This window comes from Branchiostoma belcheri, unplaced genomic scaffold, assembly GCF_001625305.1.
Source record: "Branchiostoma belcheri isolate BF01 breed outbred unplaced genomic scaffold, Haploidv18h27 scaffold19, whole genome shotgun sequence".
NCBI classification, from domain to species: Eukaryota; Metazoa; Chordata; class Leptocardii; order Amphioxiformes; family Branchiostomatidae; genus Branchiostoma; species Branchiostoma belcheri.
Window position 1 is genome coordinate 1,838,790 of NW_017803379.1, and position 16,709 is coordinate 1,855,498.

General features: G+C 38.5%; 1 protein-coding gene across 2 annotated transcripts; it reads right to left on the bottom strand.

Annotated features, from left to right (window-relative positions):
- Positions 1 to 629: 629 nt before the first annotated feature.
- On the bottom strand, positions 630 to 16,705 carry LOC109467916 (sodium channel and clathrin linker 1-like). 2 transcript variants are annotated; one of them, XM_019766063.1, is made up of 18 exons: positions 16,557 to 16,705; positions 15,666 to 15,736; positions 15,143 to 15,324; positions 14,284 to 14,416; positions 13,805 to 13,993; positions 13,370 to 13,531; positions 11,099 to 11,190; positions 10,477 to 10,654; positions 10,213 to 10,311; positions 9,842 to 9,988; positions 9,420 to 9,556; positions 8,881 to 9,070; positions 8,378 to 8,514; positions 4,576 to 4,635; positions 3,714 to 3,792; positions 3,375 to 3,458; positions 1,916 to 1,974; positions 630 to 1,410 (listed from the first exon to the last, which is right to left on the bottom strand). In XM_019766063.1, the coding sequence occupies exons 1-18, from the start codon at positions 16,591 to 16,593 to the stop codon at positions 1,353 to 1,355; spliced, it is 2,094 nt and encodes a 697-aa protein (XP_019621622.1). In that variant the 5' UTR covers positions 16,594 to 16,705; the 3' UTR covers positions 630 to 1,352. The 2 variants fall into 2 exon arrangements, with proteins under 2 accessions (XP_019621622.1, XP_019621621.1); XM_019766062.1 differs by having other exon boundaries at positions 8,881 to 9,073.
- Between the last annotated feature and the right edge of the window lie 4 nt (positions 16,706 to 16,709).

Below are 16,709 nucleotides of genomic sequence, written 5' to 3' on the forward strand. Positions count from 1 at the left end.
ACTGTAGCTGAGCATTGGTGTTTTACAGCCTGCAATGATCGTCAAGGGTTTTGTACATCAAGTTTATTGCTGATTCAAGGAAAACATACAGGAATCAAAGTCATCAAGTATTCTAAAAGTCTGTACAGATTGTCTTACAAGACAGTGGCAAGAAAATCCATTTTTAAACCCTGGATCAGTAAAAGGCACAAATACTGTACAAGACCATGGGTAAGTACGTGTACACAGACATAGGGACAAGATGCATATGTTTATGTATATGCTAAGAATATCATGTCTCTAAAAAAAGTCCTAGATACGCAGTACTTTACCATTACTTTGGCAAACAGTTAAAATACACATCTACAACATGCCAATAATATTGAGCTGATGGTACAAATACTTCTTCAGCTTTGCTTTGCTTTGTAAAACACTAAAAACTTCTTGTATATATGTAAAATACATAGTACATATATTCCTATGAGTACAAATCAAGCAATAATGGATGGAATGACTTAGCAGCAGAGAGGGACACACTAGGCTACATGATTCTATTTTAAGTGTATTTAAAAAAACAAAACAAATTTTACAAACAGACTGATGAAGCACCAAAAAATCCTGTGTTTTTTAAAACACAGGATTAAAAGGTAATAAACGAGTTAAGTTTCAATTTGCATCATGAAACAAGAAACTAAATGTGTGGACTATGATTTCTAATTATGAAGTCATATCAACACGCACACTTTCCTGAGTATATTTGTGAACAAAATGCCACATTCCCTTATCAATGAAGATCATGGTACAAAACTATTTTCCCCTGAAACCCTCAAAATTACAGGTTCGACAGAAATTTTTACCTAAAATTCATAACATTATTGCCTGCAAGGTCCCAAGACCATTACTTCATGTTGGAACTTGAAAATATTTGAGCATGGACACATCAGTATTCCTGGTGTGAATATACATTATGGTACTACTACAGATGAATACAGAGAGTAGGACCAATTGCAAACCAAGTTGCAAAGCTAGGATCAGTAATGATGAAACAATGAATTTTGACCACAGTAAACCCCATGATGATTCATTACTGTAACAGTAGCCTGAAGACCAGCCTTGTTAGTTTTTGTCAGAACTCACTTATTGCTGCCTTGTCAACTCTAAACCTAGCAAGGCTCAGGGATTCAGGCTACTATTACATGGAAGCATAGGGGGCGTATAGGACTGGTGAGCTACAGGCAGACACACAAAAAGATGGAGAACAATCGACAGGAGAATGGATATGCAAAAAGACATGGAATCAGGCCTGGGATTTCATTGCACATTTTTCTACATGCAATTTAAGTTTCTGTGGGTAGTTTGGGTGGAGGAAACTTTTATTCCAGGTATGTGGATGTTTTCAAGTCTGACAGCAGTAAACTGGGATCGAAACCTCTGAAACAGAATAAAAAGCAACAGTCAGTGCACAATGATCAATCCCTTACCACACATTCAGCTGTTTTCTTTTTTATTAACTACAATTTTCACCTCAAAACAGGGCTCATACAAATGCTCATGTTGGACTGTCTTTCCCCTTCCATACAAATGGGAGAAACACAAGATAAAACATTTCCACCTCTGCAACATCTTACATACATATTATCTTGTCTTGATTTCTAGATTAACAAGGTAAAAGATTCAAAGGACCCATTATGCCTAAATGTTGACAAATTGTACCTATTCAACTCTAATGTACCTCCTCCCCTTAAGTGTGTTCCATTCATCTAGATCAACACCACAAATTGTAAACCAAGGGAATACCAATAAGTCTGTCAGTGACACATACTTAATCTATTGACCAATTTGCTACATCAATTATAGATTCGCTGGATAGTTAGTTAACTAACTGATAAACAGCTAGGGTGATGACATCTGACATGCTGGTGCACATGTCCCTTACCTGCTCCTAGATTTGAGACTCCCAGCATCCCTTGCACCTCCCTGGGGTTGTTCTAACAACTGAGAATGAAAATAACAGATTTCCCCATTAGCAAGGTGTGTTAAAGTCCAGTAGGCTTTGTAATATCTTTTGGCAACTACTGACTTGCTGCATGGTGAATAATGTCATTTATACCGGTAGAATACATGTTTCAGATTGTCTACCTTATTGTAAACATGAAGCTGTTCCACTGTACTTAAGATTGTTTTATTTCAATCATCAAATTTGGAAGATACATTTAGTAAATGGGTCCTTCCAAAAATAGGTGATCTTTCCTGACTCAAGTCATTATAAAAAGGTCCCAACATTTCAAGTTGCTGTTAAATATGAATCAATAAGATATACTACCTTCTTGGATATACATGTACATGGCACTTTTAATGGTTATACTTGTCAAATAAAGTCACTTCAGCAACGTGGAAAATGTTGCTGGCACAAGTTCAGACATATATGCACATTGCACACTTACATGTATGTGTACTTCTTACTTACATGTACCCCCACATTATGCTGCTTTGTAACGGAGCAAAGGGAGAAAATTAGTAGGTAACATGCCTGTCTGCCTACATGTACCAATTTCCAATTTCTTGGCCAATTTTCAGAATCAACCCCATATAAATTATTTCTGTTAGTAATTCATCAAAGACCATGAGCTGTACAAATTACATGATATCACTACTCTAAAGACTAAAATTATTCTGAGAATTATAGTATACTGGGATGAAAGATGGACTGTGGACTGGTACTGAACATATGCTTCCATGTTACCACATAGAAATTCCTATTAAAATCCTCTTGGCAATAGTAGCAATATTAATCACTAAGTATTCAACCACCCTTTGACATTCAAAAATGCAAAATACATTCATGAGTATTGCGATACCTGTAATACAGATAAATGCTACAGAATAATATAATATCATTTATTTTGAAAAACTGAGCCTTGTAAAACTGCACAGAATAAGGCCTAGGACTTAGACAGCATATCGAATGATATATTTAATGATCATTGTTTTTAGGATCACTTGAGGTCAACTGTCTGAAAAGTTCTCTTTGATGCTACTTCAATAACAAGGTTGGGTACCAGCCATTCCACTCTGACATACCACATTACTGTAACACTGTGATAGACCACAAAGCAGCTGCTGATGACTGGCATCAAACATGAATACAGCAATTTTCACCCACATGAACGAAATATCTCCATAGCAACCAGGCTGTTCAATGGGCTATTTGAGACACACTCACATGTAATTTTCTTGTACCACGTGCCATAATGAAGTCTAATGTTTGCGTTGTAAGGAGGTCAAGATATTTAAGAGAAACATGTTTATTCAGATGCTGGTCTATGTTAAAAATGTACATGTATGAACCAAAACATTAAATGTGTGATATGAAGAAAGAACTTGTGAATGCTAACCTTAGTCACCCTGTTTTCTGCATCTCGTAGTCTCTGTTGTAGCCGATTATTCTGCTCTTTGTACTCACCAAGCCTTCTCTCCAGCTACAGGCAAATTGGCAGAGAAAAAGCCACATCAGCTCTTGGGCTTTGTAGAAGGTTTTGTGATATTCTTATAGGCATCATAACATTTATGTCGTCCCTGGGTTATCAGTTGATACAGGTTTTCTGGACCAGTCTGTATTTTATGGTATCTTACTGGCTTCTACTTGTATCCCGCAGGCTTCCATAGAATAATATGAATGCACTGTATGTGTGCCACTGCCAATTTAAACACGAGGACGATTTTTAATGTCTCACCTCTGCGTTTTTCTGTTGGCTGGATTCTAACAAGTCCCGCAGTTCATCGTTGTACTTCTTGTGTCTGCTGAGTTCAGACCTGTGAAAGGACATTGATGTTGATAACCTTACATGCAGAGACATGCATACAACAATACAGAAGCAAGTTGCAGTGGCTGTTTTAGGTCATGAAAATTGTACAAGAAATGGTGGATGTAAAAGCATGAATGACACAAGATAGAAATGTGGGTGGTAGGGCAGCTGTAAGAATGACAAAGAGTATGCACCCTTTTCTGGACAACTTGTCAGGGTCCATAAGTCATAGAAAGACTGTGACCTGCTATGTGCTATTGGGACTCATAAAGTTCTACCGGTAGGGAACATTCAGAACTTCAATGACATCATTGAACAAAATTCATTTCCTACCACTGTCCCAGGCCTGCAGTGACTCTACAGTAGCTCATTGCATGTTGAACATTCCCCAGTTTTCAGTATAAATGTTGCTTTAAAAATACATGTACATGGATATTCGTGGCTGCTCCCTATCAACCTACATGCATTTGCAACAAATGCTTCCAATACAATCATGTATGTTATAGGTCCCCTCTGTATACATTGCTTTCAGTGAAACTAGTTGTGAAATATGATGCATATATAAATTGAACAAATTTGACAGTGGATTTTCAAAGGTTTGGTACTTTTAGGCGTTGTGGGAAAGCTCATGAGTGTAGAGCTTTTGTTAAATAATGACAAGGAAAAAGGTCGGACTTTACATAACATAGCAACATTGCAAGTTAAAGGTTGCAATGGTACAAGCAACCCCTTCATCTAAGCATACAAAACAAATGTTACCTTTTACATCATCTACAAGCACAGATGTTACCTTAATTCTGAAAGCTTGCCCTCAAATTTTCTGGTAAGACTTTTGGATTCTTCTCTCCATCTGTGGAAAAGAGAAGGGAAAATGATGATTGGTTTAACATGATGGTGCCTTAATTTAGGACGTTCAGGTACAAATGACATCTATATCATCATAACTACAGCACACAACAAGCCAAGCTCTAGAATTAAATCATATATTAAATCTCTGTTCACAAGTAACTTGAAAAATATATCATTAGGGCATCTAACAGATCACTGCAAGCCCTGAATCAAGAATATTTAAGAGCCAAGTCAACTCCAAACTGAAGTGCAGATTTCTGAAATGGCAAAGGGGCCTACGTGCAAGTTAGGATCTCAACAAGCAGAAAAACAGGATGCCTGGTAGTTATGTAAGTAATGATGTAAGATGATGAGGTACTTGTTAGTGCAGGATAAAGGGAAAATGGTTATTACGGCCGGAGAAACTTATTGAAGTGTGTAGAAGCAAGTTGGAATCAAAATGTCTTTCTGAGGGTTTGGTAGCAAAGAGTACTTTATGCATGTATTCTTAGTTGAAAAATGAAAAGTGACATTATGAACAAAAATTGAGCTACTCTTCCACTGGTTGCAACAGAGAAGACAGACATGATGTACAAAATGTAATATACATGTCTAGTGTGCCAGGGAAATTCCCTTAGATCTTTTTGACAATAGACAGGTACACTGGACAACAGCTTAAAGTCCTGCCAACCATTTCCAGTAATGTGCACGTAGGGAAGGCAGAATAAATTGCCCAGTTCTGCCCAAATTACCCCATTAGGTTTTCTTCACTACTGGGTACTATTATCTGGTACAGTTGTAGCACAGGTCACAAGTCCTCCTGGGGCTAATATGCCTCCCTCCCCAAGATTAGTCTAGCAGGCTGGTCAGTGGGTCACGAGGAGTGTGATCTAGTCAGGTTAAGGTATTTTGCATTATTAAAAACTGAAAGATTTTACCAAGAACATTGGTTCTACATGTGCAAGTATTATTTTTAGATGCCTACTGAGATGTCTGAGAGGTTTGAAATGTAGCATTTCAGTAAGGGTAAATTACACTTACTGTGTAGGTAGAAACATGTCCTGACATTTAGATACTAGTACATGCATGAGAGGGGATAATTTCATACTCCTACATACTTGAACAGTAAGATGAGATGAGCATGAAGAGGGGAGTCTGTGACTAGTTAAAATGCCATGGCAATATTCATTATGGTTGAAAGGTACTTCTACAGTAAATATTATTTGCAAAAAGGACAGAGGCTAAGTGCTGTGCTTTGCAAGACATGTTTTTTTCTCAGGCATATGCATTGAGAATTAAAAGCTTTATGTTGATTTCATCAAAACAATTTTCTTGGTTTCATACTAATATGCAAAGTTAAACTTTAAAATCTTTGAACAGCAAATTCTTCATACGTTAGCTGAATCATCCTGATAAATGTAGATGACTTGGCCCAAAGACCTGCTGTTTTAGATTGATGATTGAGTTGCATTTGTTGTCCCAATCACCATGATCTGACCTATCACAAAAAATTCTGAACCTAAAGGTACAAAAATGTTGCTTCTCTTTTAACCTTTTCTTTCATCACAGTGAATCTTGTGAACTTGACATTCCACAATCCCCCGAATCATTAACCACAGTCAGCAACTTGTACATAGGGCTTACATGTTAAGATATTTTCCCTGTCAAACGTCATCACATGTACCAAGTGGGTAAGCCCGTATCCCCAATGCTCCTGAACTTGAACACTTTGAAAGGCATTTCTTCTCTCTTACAACAGACTCTGATGCAGAAAATAGAACTCTTTTGTACAATGAGTATGACTGCTCCATCTATCATCTTTCACAAAGTCAAACTTGAAAGGTTGTTGTTGCCAGAAGAAAAATGAAGCGAAATTTGATCTCTCAATCTGTGGTATAACAAGGATATTCCAGTACTTCGAATTCTTTACACATGTTGTAGATAGAGATATAAACACCCTGGAGGGCTGGCTGGTTGTCACAGATAACATTCTACACAAACTCCTGTACAGGAAGGGTATCAGGGCCGGTCTTAATGTATCATACACTCTGGGGAATAACTTTACTGATATAAGCCACCAGTTTGTCTGAATACTTCTGTTGAGTGAAAAATACAGCCATTGTTTCTAGAGATGTAGTTATACTATGTAGTTGTAACATTTATCACCTCTATCATGAAGGTTATATTAGACCAGCATTGTTTCTGTAAAGATCAGTATTTAAGTATGAATATGAATTGATTTCTACAAGGAGGTTCAAAAGAACTCCCTTGATTTCTTGAACCTCCTTAATTTGTAAGTGATGGAATTCTAGGAAAGATGTAGAAGCATTTTTATTTAAAAAAAAAGCAACCTGACAGTCTTGATTATTGGCTTAATGTTTTTGCAATCATGTTTGGCCTTGAAGACTTTTTAAAACCTATAGAAGAAGTATGCTAAAAGCTTCACACAGGTAAAACCATGAGATCAACATGCACTTAGCCTGGGCGCCATGCTTCTTATACTTAAGTCTACTCTGAATTCCCACCACTAAAAAGGTTTTGCCTTGACCCAGTAAAATTTTGACAAACACCTAAAAGCAGATGCTGAGAAATGCAATGCTTATATTATATACTAGTAGGTGCATGGCAGTCCAAATGCATTAGGAAAGAGCTGCACACACATGTACATGTACATCAACAATAGACATCAGCTACAAAATTCATGCCAGTTGGATGTCTAGACTGTAACTTGGTTCTGGAATTTTGTTTCTTAGAACATGAGTGATTGCCTTCCTGGAACCAATAGCTGATATGTCGTGGGCTAGTTACATAATTATCATTCGGACATTTAGTTACTAAGAAGGAATGTTGACCGTTTTGGCACATGGTACACATGTACTGGGGTAGTACATTTTCAGAGCCTGCTTTGAAGAAGGTTATGTCTTCATCATCTTCCATGTTTAAATTTCAGACTAAATGTCAGTCTAGCCACCTTTGCCACAGCATGCCCTCTCATGTATCTGTAAAGTGTCTTTGAAATAACACAGAGTAATCATGGAGCATGTTGAGTATACTGCCCTTTTTATTTTCCAGTGATTTTGCTTATGCAACAACATTAGAGGTACTAGTACATGACATTCTGTCTCAAGCATAGAGCTCAAAGATCTTGTAGACAACTCTCAGTGGATTACTTCTCACAAATGGCTTCTCAGACAGGAGTAATATCTTGATCCTTTTTGTGCCACAACTTTATTATCAGCTGAGCCTGCAGACACTGCACTTAACCATACTGACGCACATCAGGAAGACTCATAAATCATATTCTTGTAATCCTGTAAACTTCACCATGTTAATAGCCAATGATTGACATCCATTGAAATATGAGGAACAGATAGATACAAAAGTTTGATTCACTTTGAAGAGGACTTGTCTGTATTGGAGCTGTATGGTATACGTGATATTCATATTTCAGACAGAACCATGGTTAGGTACAGAACTGAATGGGAGACTGTTAGAATGTTGCACACTAGTGAACAAAATGATCTTGAATTTCAAATAGTAAAAGCAACTTATAATTAGGTTCAAGAATAAAAAAAGGCCAACTAAATACTAGTACATGTAAGCAAATTGTTGTGCTTGCTTCTAAAGAATTTTGTATCATGCAACATTTGACTTACACGTACATGTATACCCAAATCTACCAACTCTTCATTTATCATAATTTTTATGTAATAGGTCCAATGAAAGAGGAGAGAATGTCAGATAAAAGATGTGAGTGTACTTACTTGGCATTCATCTTCTGTTGTGCAGTAAGCAGTTTCCTGAGTTCAGACATGGAGTGTCGGTTGGCGTCTTCTGTTCCTTCTAACTTCACCAGAAACTCACGTTCTCTCTGCTTGTGTTCCTGTTCTAGCATTGCCACCTTTTGTAATAACATATGCAGAGTGTTGTTATTAAATCTTATTCAGTGTTAATGGTTTATTTTCCTTTTATCTTGGGTCTAAATGCTCAAGTAGGCATTGCCCAAAATCAGCTTGCAAGTACAAAATGTATAAGAGAAAGCAACTGAAATAACTGGAAAAAGACTTTCCATGAGAATCTCACATCTACTGACTATTCAGGGGAAATGAGACTTCCTGATACAAACAAACAAATAAACAAACACTGAGAAAATAAGTTGACTGTGTACAACTTGAGTCCACTGTCACTTAGTCTTTGTCCTTTCATTTTGTTGTATTGATGTCTTTTCTCAAACAAACAAACAAACAAACAAACATTACAAACGCACCTGTCTTGCTGCCTTCCTCTGTGCCTCCTCCCCCTGCCTCCTGCCGTTGTTGGCCTCCTGCCGCAGTTTGCTGATCTCCTCCTGCAGTTGTATCTTGTCCATGGTGAGGTCCTCGCAGTCCTGGCGCAGGGAGTCCACACGGCTGGTCGTCTGGGACAGGATGGCCTCATGCTGCTGTCTGTTCTGGTCCCTGCTACAAGATAGGTGGGAATAGATGGGTTAAAATGTGACGAAGCTTTCTGTATCAGTATAGCCCGTATAACTGCCCCTCGGCATAACACACCAGCTTCACAGGCACGCAGTGCTGCGGCAGCTGGCAATATTATACCGAACGACTTGTTATATACACCTAGCCTTTGCACATCTCAGCTATCTAGTGATGATGCCCCTACTGTACTTGAAGCAGCGAGTTCCTCTCAACGATAGTTCTAGGAGAAAATGACTATCAACAGTCAGTGCAGATCTCTGTTAAGTGAGAGTTTCTTGTAGGGAATTACATTTGCGCACTTAAAAAAAACACAACATAACTGCTGACTCACTCATCCTCCATTTTCTTGAGTTTCTTCTGCAGTGACCTGAGGTTCATGTCAGCCTCGTCTCTGGCTCTCTCAGCATTGAACAGCCTGTTTGTAAGCTCAGACGCATGTCCGCCCTCCCCCTCTCCTGACTTGTACACCTGTAACAGGAGCATATCATCATTATCATCATTATTATACAATACAGGGTGGTCAAAGATTCAGATACAGGTACAGATTTAATGCTGACAAAAATAGTCTTCTCTGTAAATAGGGTATAAGGTTACAGTTTTAGGATATGGTGGTTTTCTTTACTTATTTTTGGAGGTAAAAATTTTCAATGATAGTACATTTTAAAAGAATACCAACATTTTTTGAATACAAAAAGTGCTAAATAAACACATCTTTGGAAAGTGTAAGTAGTATACTGTGCCCAAATAGATCACCTTTTCCAGCTCCCCCTCTACTGCCCTTTTCTCCCTAATGGCGCGGTCCACCTGTGCCTGTTTCTGCCCAACCTCCATCTCCAGTCCATGGATTTCCTCCATCAGTTTCTCCAAGTTCTTATTGCACTGTTCTCTCACACTGTCCACCTGCAATTCACAACAGTTCTTATTGCACTGTTCTCTCACACTGTCCACCTGCAATTCACAACAGTTCTTATTGCACTGTTCTCGCACAGGTGCTTATGTGACATTAAGATTGCTCATCTGATCTTAACTTGCAAAGCTGGTGTGTTACACTGAAGGGTTGTCATAGCGACTATACCAATACAGAGTTTGTGCCTAAAAGTATAAAGAAAAAAAGGCAGTCTAACCTCCTTCCTGGTCCTTGCCCCAGCTTCATTCAGTAGTTTTGCCAGCATGGCCTGAAGTCTCTGGATCTCCTGTGCATTCTGCTTCTCACGGACAATGGCCTGGTAGATTTTCACAATCATGAATGGACAGCAACAAAGCAGGAACAATGTGACATTTACACAGATGTCACAACTAAAAAATATGAGGAAAACCGTGAATATAAATATTATATATAAATATATTATTTGTTTTAAAACTTAAGACATGGATATGATGTGCCATACCTGGTCCCTCTCCAACAGTGCATTCTCCACCATCTGGACACTGTCTCGCACCTTCTCCGTCACCTCAAACTCACGCTCCTCCAGGTCCGAGTTCTTGGACAGGAGAGAAGACACTCTGTCCTCAAGTTTCTTCTTCTCCTTCTGGAGACCATCAATTTCCCTGATGGCATCCGCAATTCTAGATACAGTGGAAACAGAAATTATGAGCAAGACGAGACGATTTTATGTGTTTAAAAGCAAATGCACTGCACTGCCACTGTACATGTATTTTTCTACCCATCAATTCCAAACACACGTGTATATATGTAAGGGTGGATGTGTGCACATGTATGCACATGCACATGCATGTATTTGTATCTACTGTACATATACTATTAGCCAGTACAATGTATAACTACCCTTCAGCAGAACACATCAGCTTTTGCAGGCATGCTGCACAGCAGCAGCTGGTTATATTCCACTGAACAACCTGTTACACCTACCCTTTGCATATCTTAAGCATTGTTTAAATCTATCTAGTGATGATGCCCTTACTGTACACTACTGGTACTTAGTGACAGCAAGTTCCCCTCTACAATTGTGCATGTATGTACTGTTATGAGATCTATGAGAACAACATTACTTCATCTCCAGGTCCATGGCAACAGTCTGCACCTCCTTCAGCCTGCTCCCTGCTGCCTCCTCCCTGCCCAGGGCCTCACTGTTCTCCTGCTCCTGAAGACATCAACATCAGTGAGTGGGTGAACATTTCAACATGTTTCCTACAGATTTTCTCTATGTTGGGAAGGTAAATCTTTCCACTTTTTCTTAACTTCCTCTATAAAGACAGTTGGTATTAACGGTGCATATATGAAAACTGGCAGTTATTTTATATTGATGCCAAAATGCCAAATTGTCTTTAGTTATTCCTTATTATTCTACAGCAACAAGCTGCATTGTGCTATCAATACCAATGAAACACAGATTACATGGAAATTAAAGAGCTTTAAACAATGCTTTGTCTACAGTAACAGAGTCTACAGAGTCTATATATAGAATGAATTGTTATTCACTTCTGCACTCAGTACATACCACACCCTATAATACACTCCCTTCTGGAGATTGATTTTCTACTATTCATCGATAACAAAGAAGGCCTCAGCAGAATGTGCTGCTATTATTGATAACAACAACATCATTACTCCCTTTCAATGGTTCATCTACATAAAGAAGTACAATGTTGTGGATTAAAGCAATACTATTCAAATAATGCACTATACCTGGGTTGGTGACAAAAAACAGCAAAATCAATGATTGAAAAATCAAGGAAATACGGTCTGCAATGTATCCTAGTGTTAGCATACAATGAATAAATGGATGGAACAAGACAGATGCTTTATGCATAGAAGAATAGGTGAACCGTTACATGGAAATAGCCTGGGGCAAAAATCATAAAAATGTGCAATAATGTGCACTGCTTAGTAGTACTTTACACTGCCTACTGCAATTTTAGTCTGCCAGCATCTAATCTGCAATATTTTAAAATGATTTAGCATTAGGTCCGTAAATATACAAATTGTCAAGTTCAGAAACAATATACAAACCTGTTTTACAATGCTTCACATAACTGGCAATTCCCATAATACTACATACTACGCAAAGGGGAAAATTTGCATTCACTCCTACATGTACCTGTCCCCTATCCCATTTCACAATGACTGCACTAAACAAAGGCATGTGAAAAACCCTGGGGCTTCCATGTCACATCTCATATGCATGATTACCAGCTAGACTGACAGTTAACATTCACAGAGGCCCAGTGTGTACCCTGAACAACAATGGAAGCTGACAGTCTGCTATATCCATCATCCATTATCACTGGACGACACCAATAAGAACATTTATGTGTGAATGCATTTGGTACAATAGAGGCAGACTTCAGACATATGGCAGGCCTTAGATTGTGTCACCGGTATTACAGGATCTATGAAGAGAGGAAGAGCCTGTATTTTATCTTCATTAGGTGTATGTTGCTATTTATGACTGTAGATTCTGTAAAATTGCTTTACAGTTAGGCTATCCCAAGAAATCTAGAGATGCTGTAGCTAGAGGGGATGAATTTAACCCAAATCACCTAAAATTGACCAGATGGTGCAGGGATTATAAGACGGTGGTAAAATTATCGGTGTAGGGGACTGAGGCCAGTGTATAGATAATGATAGAGGAACACCCTTCTGATACAAGATCCACAACTGGGCTGACAACAGGGAGAAATATTGTGCATGACCCTATCCTACTGCACTTAACTCACTGGGGATCCGATGGTGTTAATGGATTGTGCTTCAGAGGTGTGTCGTGCGCTTGCTAAGAATGAAAGCAGAGCTTTTTAATTTTCTAGTTATAAAAATAACTGTGCTCAACATTTACCACCCACTGTGGTGTGAATGAGGATTATAACCATATCTCTCCCAATATATGCAAGGTATTCATGGTATTATATTAGATACTTAAAGAGCACCAATTACATATTTTGAGCTTTCATGTTAAAGTGTATTCACTACTCCTATGCATTGTAGTGAGTGACAACCAATTAGTGAGCATGCTATATATACATAGTACCCAAGGTGAGTGAACGCTCCCCACTGAATGATTACATCCGTATCCAGCATGGTTATTGTGTTTATCAGCACATTTAGAATCGTGCACATTGAGTGGGAATCACGAAACACTTTGGTGTACAATGGAAGTTGTTAGACTTATAAGGTTTTTTTTAGGAATACAAGACAAAGTTGTCCCCAGCAAAGTTATCCCCCTGGAGACAACTTTTATGCTGTGAATTTTGTTTCCTGAAAAGTAAAATATAAATGTCTTGTATCAGTGTCAAGCCCTAAGATATGATGAATATGAAACTAACCCTTCCTTTCAGCTGGTTATGCAGGTCCTCCAGAGTTTTGCGTGTCTCGGTGAGTTGGATGGCACTGGTGTGAGCTTCATGTTTGGCCTTCTTTAGCTCTTCTCTCAATCTGTCCATCTCAGTGTTTTGGCCATTAATGGTTGCAATATATTGCTGAGTTGCCTGTAAGATTGAAGTTTATAGTATTAACATAACAAAAATGATAAATAGATTTTCATGCATTATGAAGTTAATATATTACTGGAAACATAAATGAGTCTAAGAAGCATATTAAATTTTATTCACATTAATAACATTTACTAATGCTGGTGTTTCTGAATGATGCAGCAAGTTTTTGTTCTTTGCTAATACATGTATAGAGTACTGTATGTTAGAGTCTTAAAGAGGAATGGTATATCATTTATCCAATCAGATGTTAGCTTAAAAGTTATCTACCTGTTCTAGTCTCTGATTGGCTAGTTGTAGCTGTTGGCACTTCTGGTTCAGGATCCTAAGCTGTGCAGAGCTGGCCTGATGCTGTCCTGTCTTCAGCTGGAAATCCTGCAGCTGTTCCTTTTTCTCCTGCTGTACCCTGTCCAGCTCCCTCTGGGCTGACCGCCACAGGTCCATCGCATGGTCCTTTTCCTGTGGACACAATTGTCATGACTGAGGTGTTAGTTATCTGTACTGGTAATCACTGAAGGGAAAAGTATCACATGGACAAATCATAACATGACATTGTATCTGCAACATATCTTTTAACAAGTTCCAATATTTTTTTTAAATTTTTATTCTTAAAAAGGGCTGACATATATTTCATGGACAGAGACTGTTGTGTATCACTATGGAAACAAAGAATTTGAAAAAAGCCTTGAAGGTCCTGTGTGCCATACTACTAGTATCTGCTTTAATTTAATAAACATCATCATTTCTACCTGGTTTGCCAGCTGTAGCTGCTCTTGCAGGTTGTTGAGTGGGTCTCCCTCCTCGGGTGCAAAAGAGCCCCCTGCCTGAACCCTGGCTAACTCCAGCTGGGACTGCACATTCTGATGCAGTTCTTGCTGTAACCTACATGATTGTGTAAGGGATGAACAATCAAATTTATTTAAGTGTAGCATCTTTGTTGTAACCATCATGTACAAATAATTTGAGGACAAGGTTTGGTTGTGGCAAACACAAAATGTACTATACAAACATATGAAAATATTCTTCTTTGATGTATACTACAACCTTAAGTTAACAGACACATTTTCAGAAACTTGACGGACATTAGCAATAAAACACCAACCTCCTTTTCTCCCTGAGCAACTTTTCAACACTCCCGACTAGTCTTGTATGTTCTAACTCATATCTATAAAACAGCTGCCTCTCTCTCTGTGACTGTGGACTGTAACAAGTCATGGCCTACTCCAAATGTCATGTTATGTCATACTGCAGACTATTCAGGTTGTTGTGACCAATCTTCGAAATTTCATCCCAGATGTGTCATTTTGCAACCACTTATCAATGTCATTCATGAGGGGTGGGGGTGTATGACTCATTTGTAGACTCAGTCAAAGAACCTTCTATAGCCAGTACAGGGCATTTCCCAAACAGTAAATAATTTCTTCTAGATCTCTTTGTTGAATTATAAACCCTGTCTTTAACCATGTTTGCTGATGACAACGGATAGAAAATATGAGTTTTGCTGAAAACTATTCTGACATGCTTAGCTGTATTGTCTGCTACATTGAGTTTGTAGCCAAACAGTATACATGTAGATCTGTTGTACAGTATCAGACAGCTGTTGCAGACCTGTTGTTCTCTGTGACCAGCTGCTCCACCCTGTCCTTCAGCCTGGCCTGATCAGCCCGGCACTGCTGGAGCTGGTCCTTCTGTGTCTGCATCACATGGTCGTACTCAGCCAGCAGGGGGGACAGCAGGCTACGGTCAGTCAGCCACTGGGCAGGGGGGTCGTCTGGGGCAAAGAGACCCCCCTGAAAAATATTTACAAAGGTACATATATTATCACGTGGCTTCTCTGAAGTGTGATATCAACAAGTTGGATCAAGGGGATCTGGTACAGAACATGTATTATGATAAGCATTTTAAAATCCACCAAAAGATACTGAAGAATTTTCATTATAGATATTCATGACCAAAAAGTATTTGTTTGTTTGAACCATTCTTTATTCATACGAAGCTCAAATCGGCCTGCAGGCCACTTTCATTGAGGTCATGGAGGAAGAGGTGATACCTTGATGATACCTTGGAACTACAGTAATGTATGGGTAGTTCTTGGGATAAATTCAACTTGCATGTTTGAATTGTTTCCTACCTCCCCTGATCCCCCATGGACTGGCAGGTATCTATCCTGGTACTGACTGAGGACAGCATTCAGACGTTGCACTGCAGAACAGAAAAAGAAAACAATTGTAAAAACTGATATAGTGATATGGCTAGAAAAGTATGTGTTCAACTTCATATCTGTTACCTATTGTTTTGCTGACCTCAAGAAATAAAAATATTGATGCATAGACTGTAAGCTCTAAACATTGCGGGCACTAAACAATAAATGACATGAAGTAGAAGTATTGCTGGTATATGCAAGGGCATTACATAGAGTGTCCTAGGTGTCTAGTGAATGATATCGTTCATCATCATCAAGTGTGTTGTCTATCAGTCACTATGTTATTACCTGTAGGTTTAACTTATAATTTCAAGAGAGGTTTTTGTCATTGATTCACTATATTGATAGATGTCAGTCCAAAGTAAACAAATATGATTGTCTAGATTACGGACTTTGAACAGTATTGACTGAATTGCTGTACATGTACGATGTATATATCTATATTATACATTTGTACAATTATATTACATATTCTAACGCTTTCTTTGAATACGTTTACATGACTTCAGGCCATCCAAGGACAACCATACAATGAATAATTCATAAGTCGGTCATGATTTGATTCTGAACAAGTTGAACAACAACAACCGTAGCTAGTAAACAACACCATTCTGGTTTATCAACGAATGATTACCAACTTGTGTTGTTTCTAACTTGTCTATGGTCAGGTAAAACGTACAATATGTTGTATTTTGTTTGTATTTGTTTGTAAAGATGGTTTGCTTGACCCCCCAACCCCCCTCCCATAAATTTGGACCCATACAGATCAAGCATATCGAAGCTTTCTTAAAGAAACCTTGAGCAGATATTCACACTTACCTTGCTCCCGAAGGAAGTTTACTTCATCCGACGACATTCTAACTTGTTGAAGTCCACATCAAAGGCATAAAATCTGTCAATATTCACCGATTCAGTTCAAATTCGCGCTCTTTCTTTCCAAAGTCGGCCATCTTGGGTCACCTGTACGGCCTG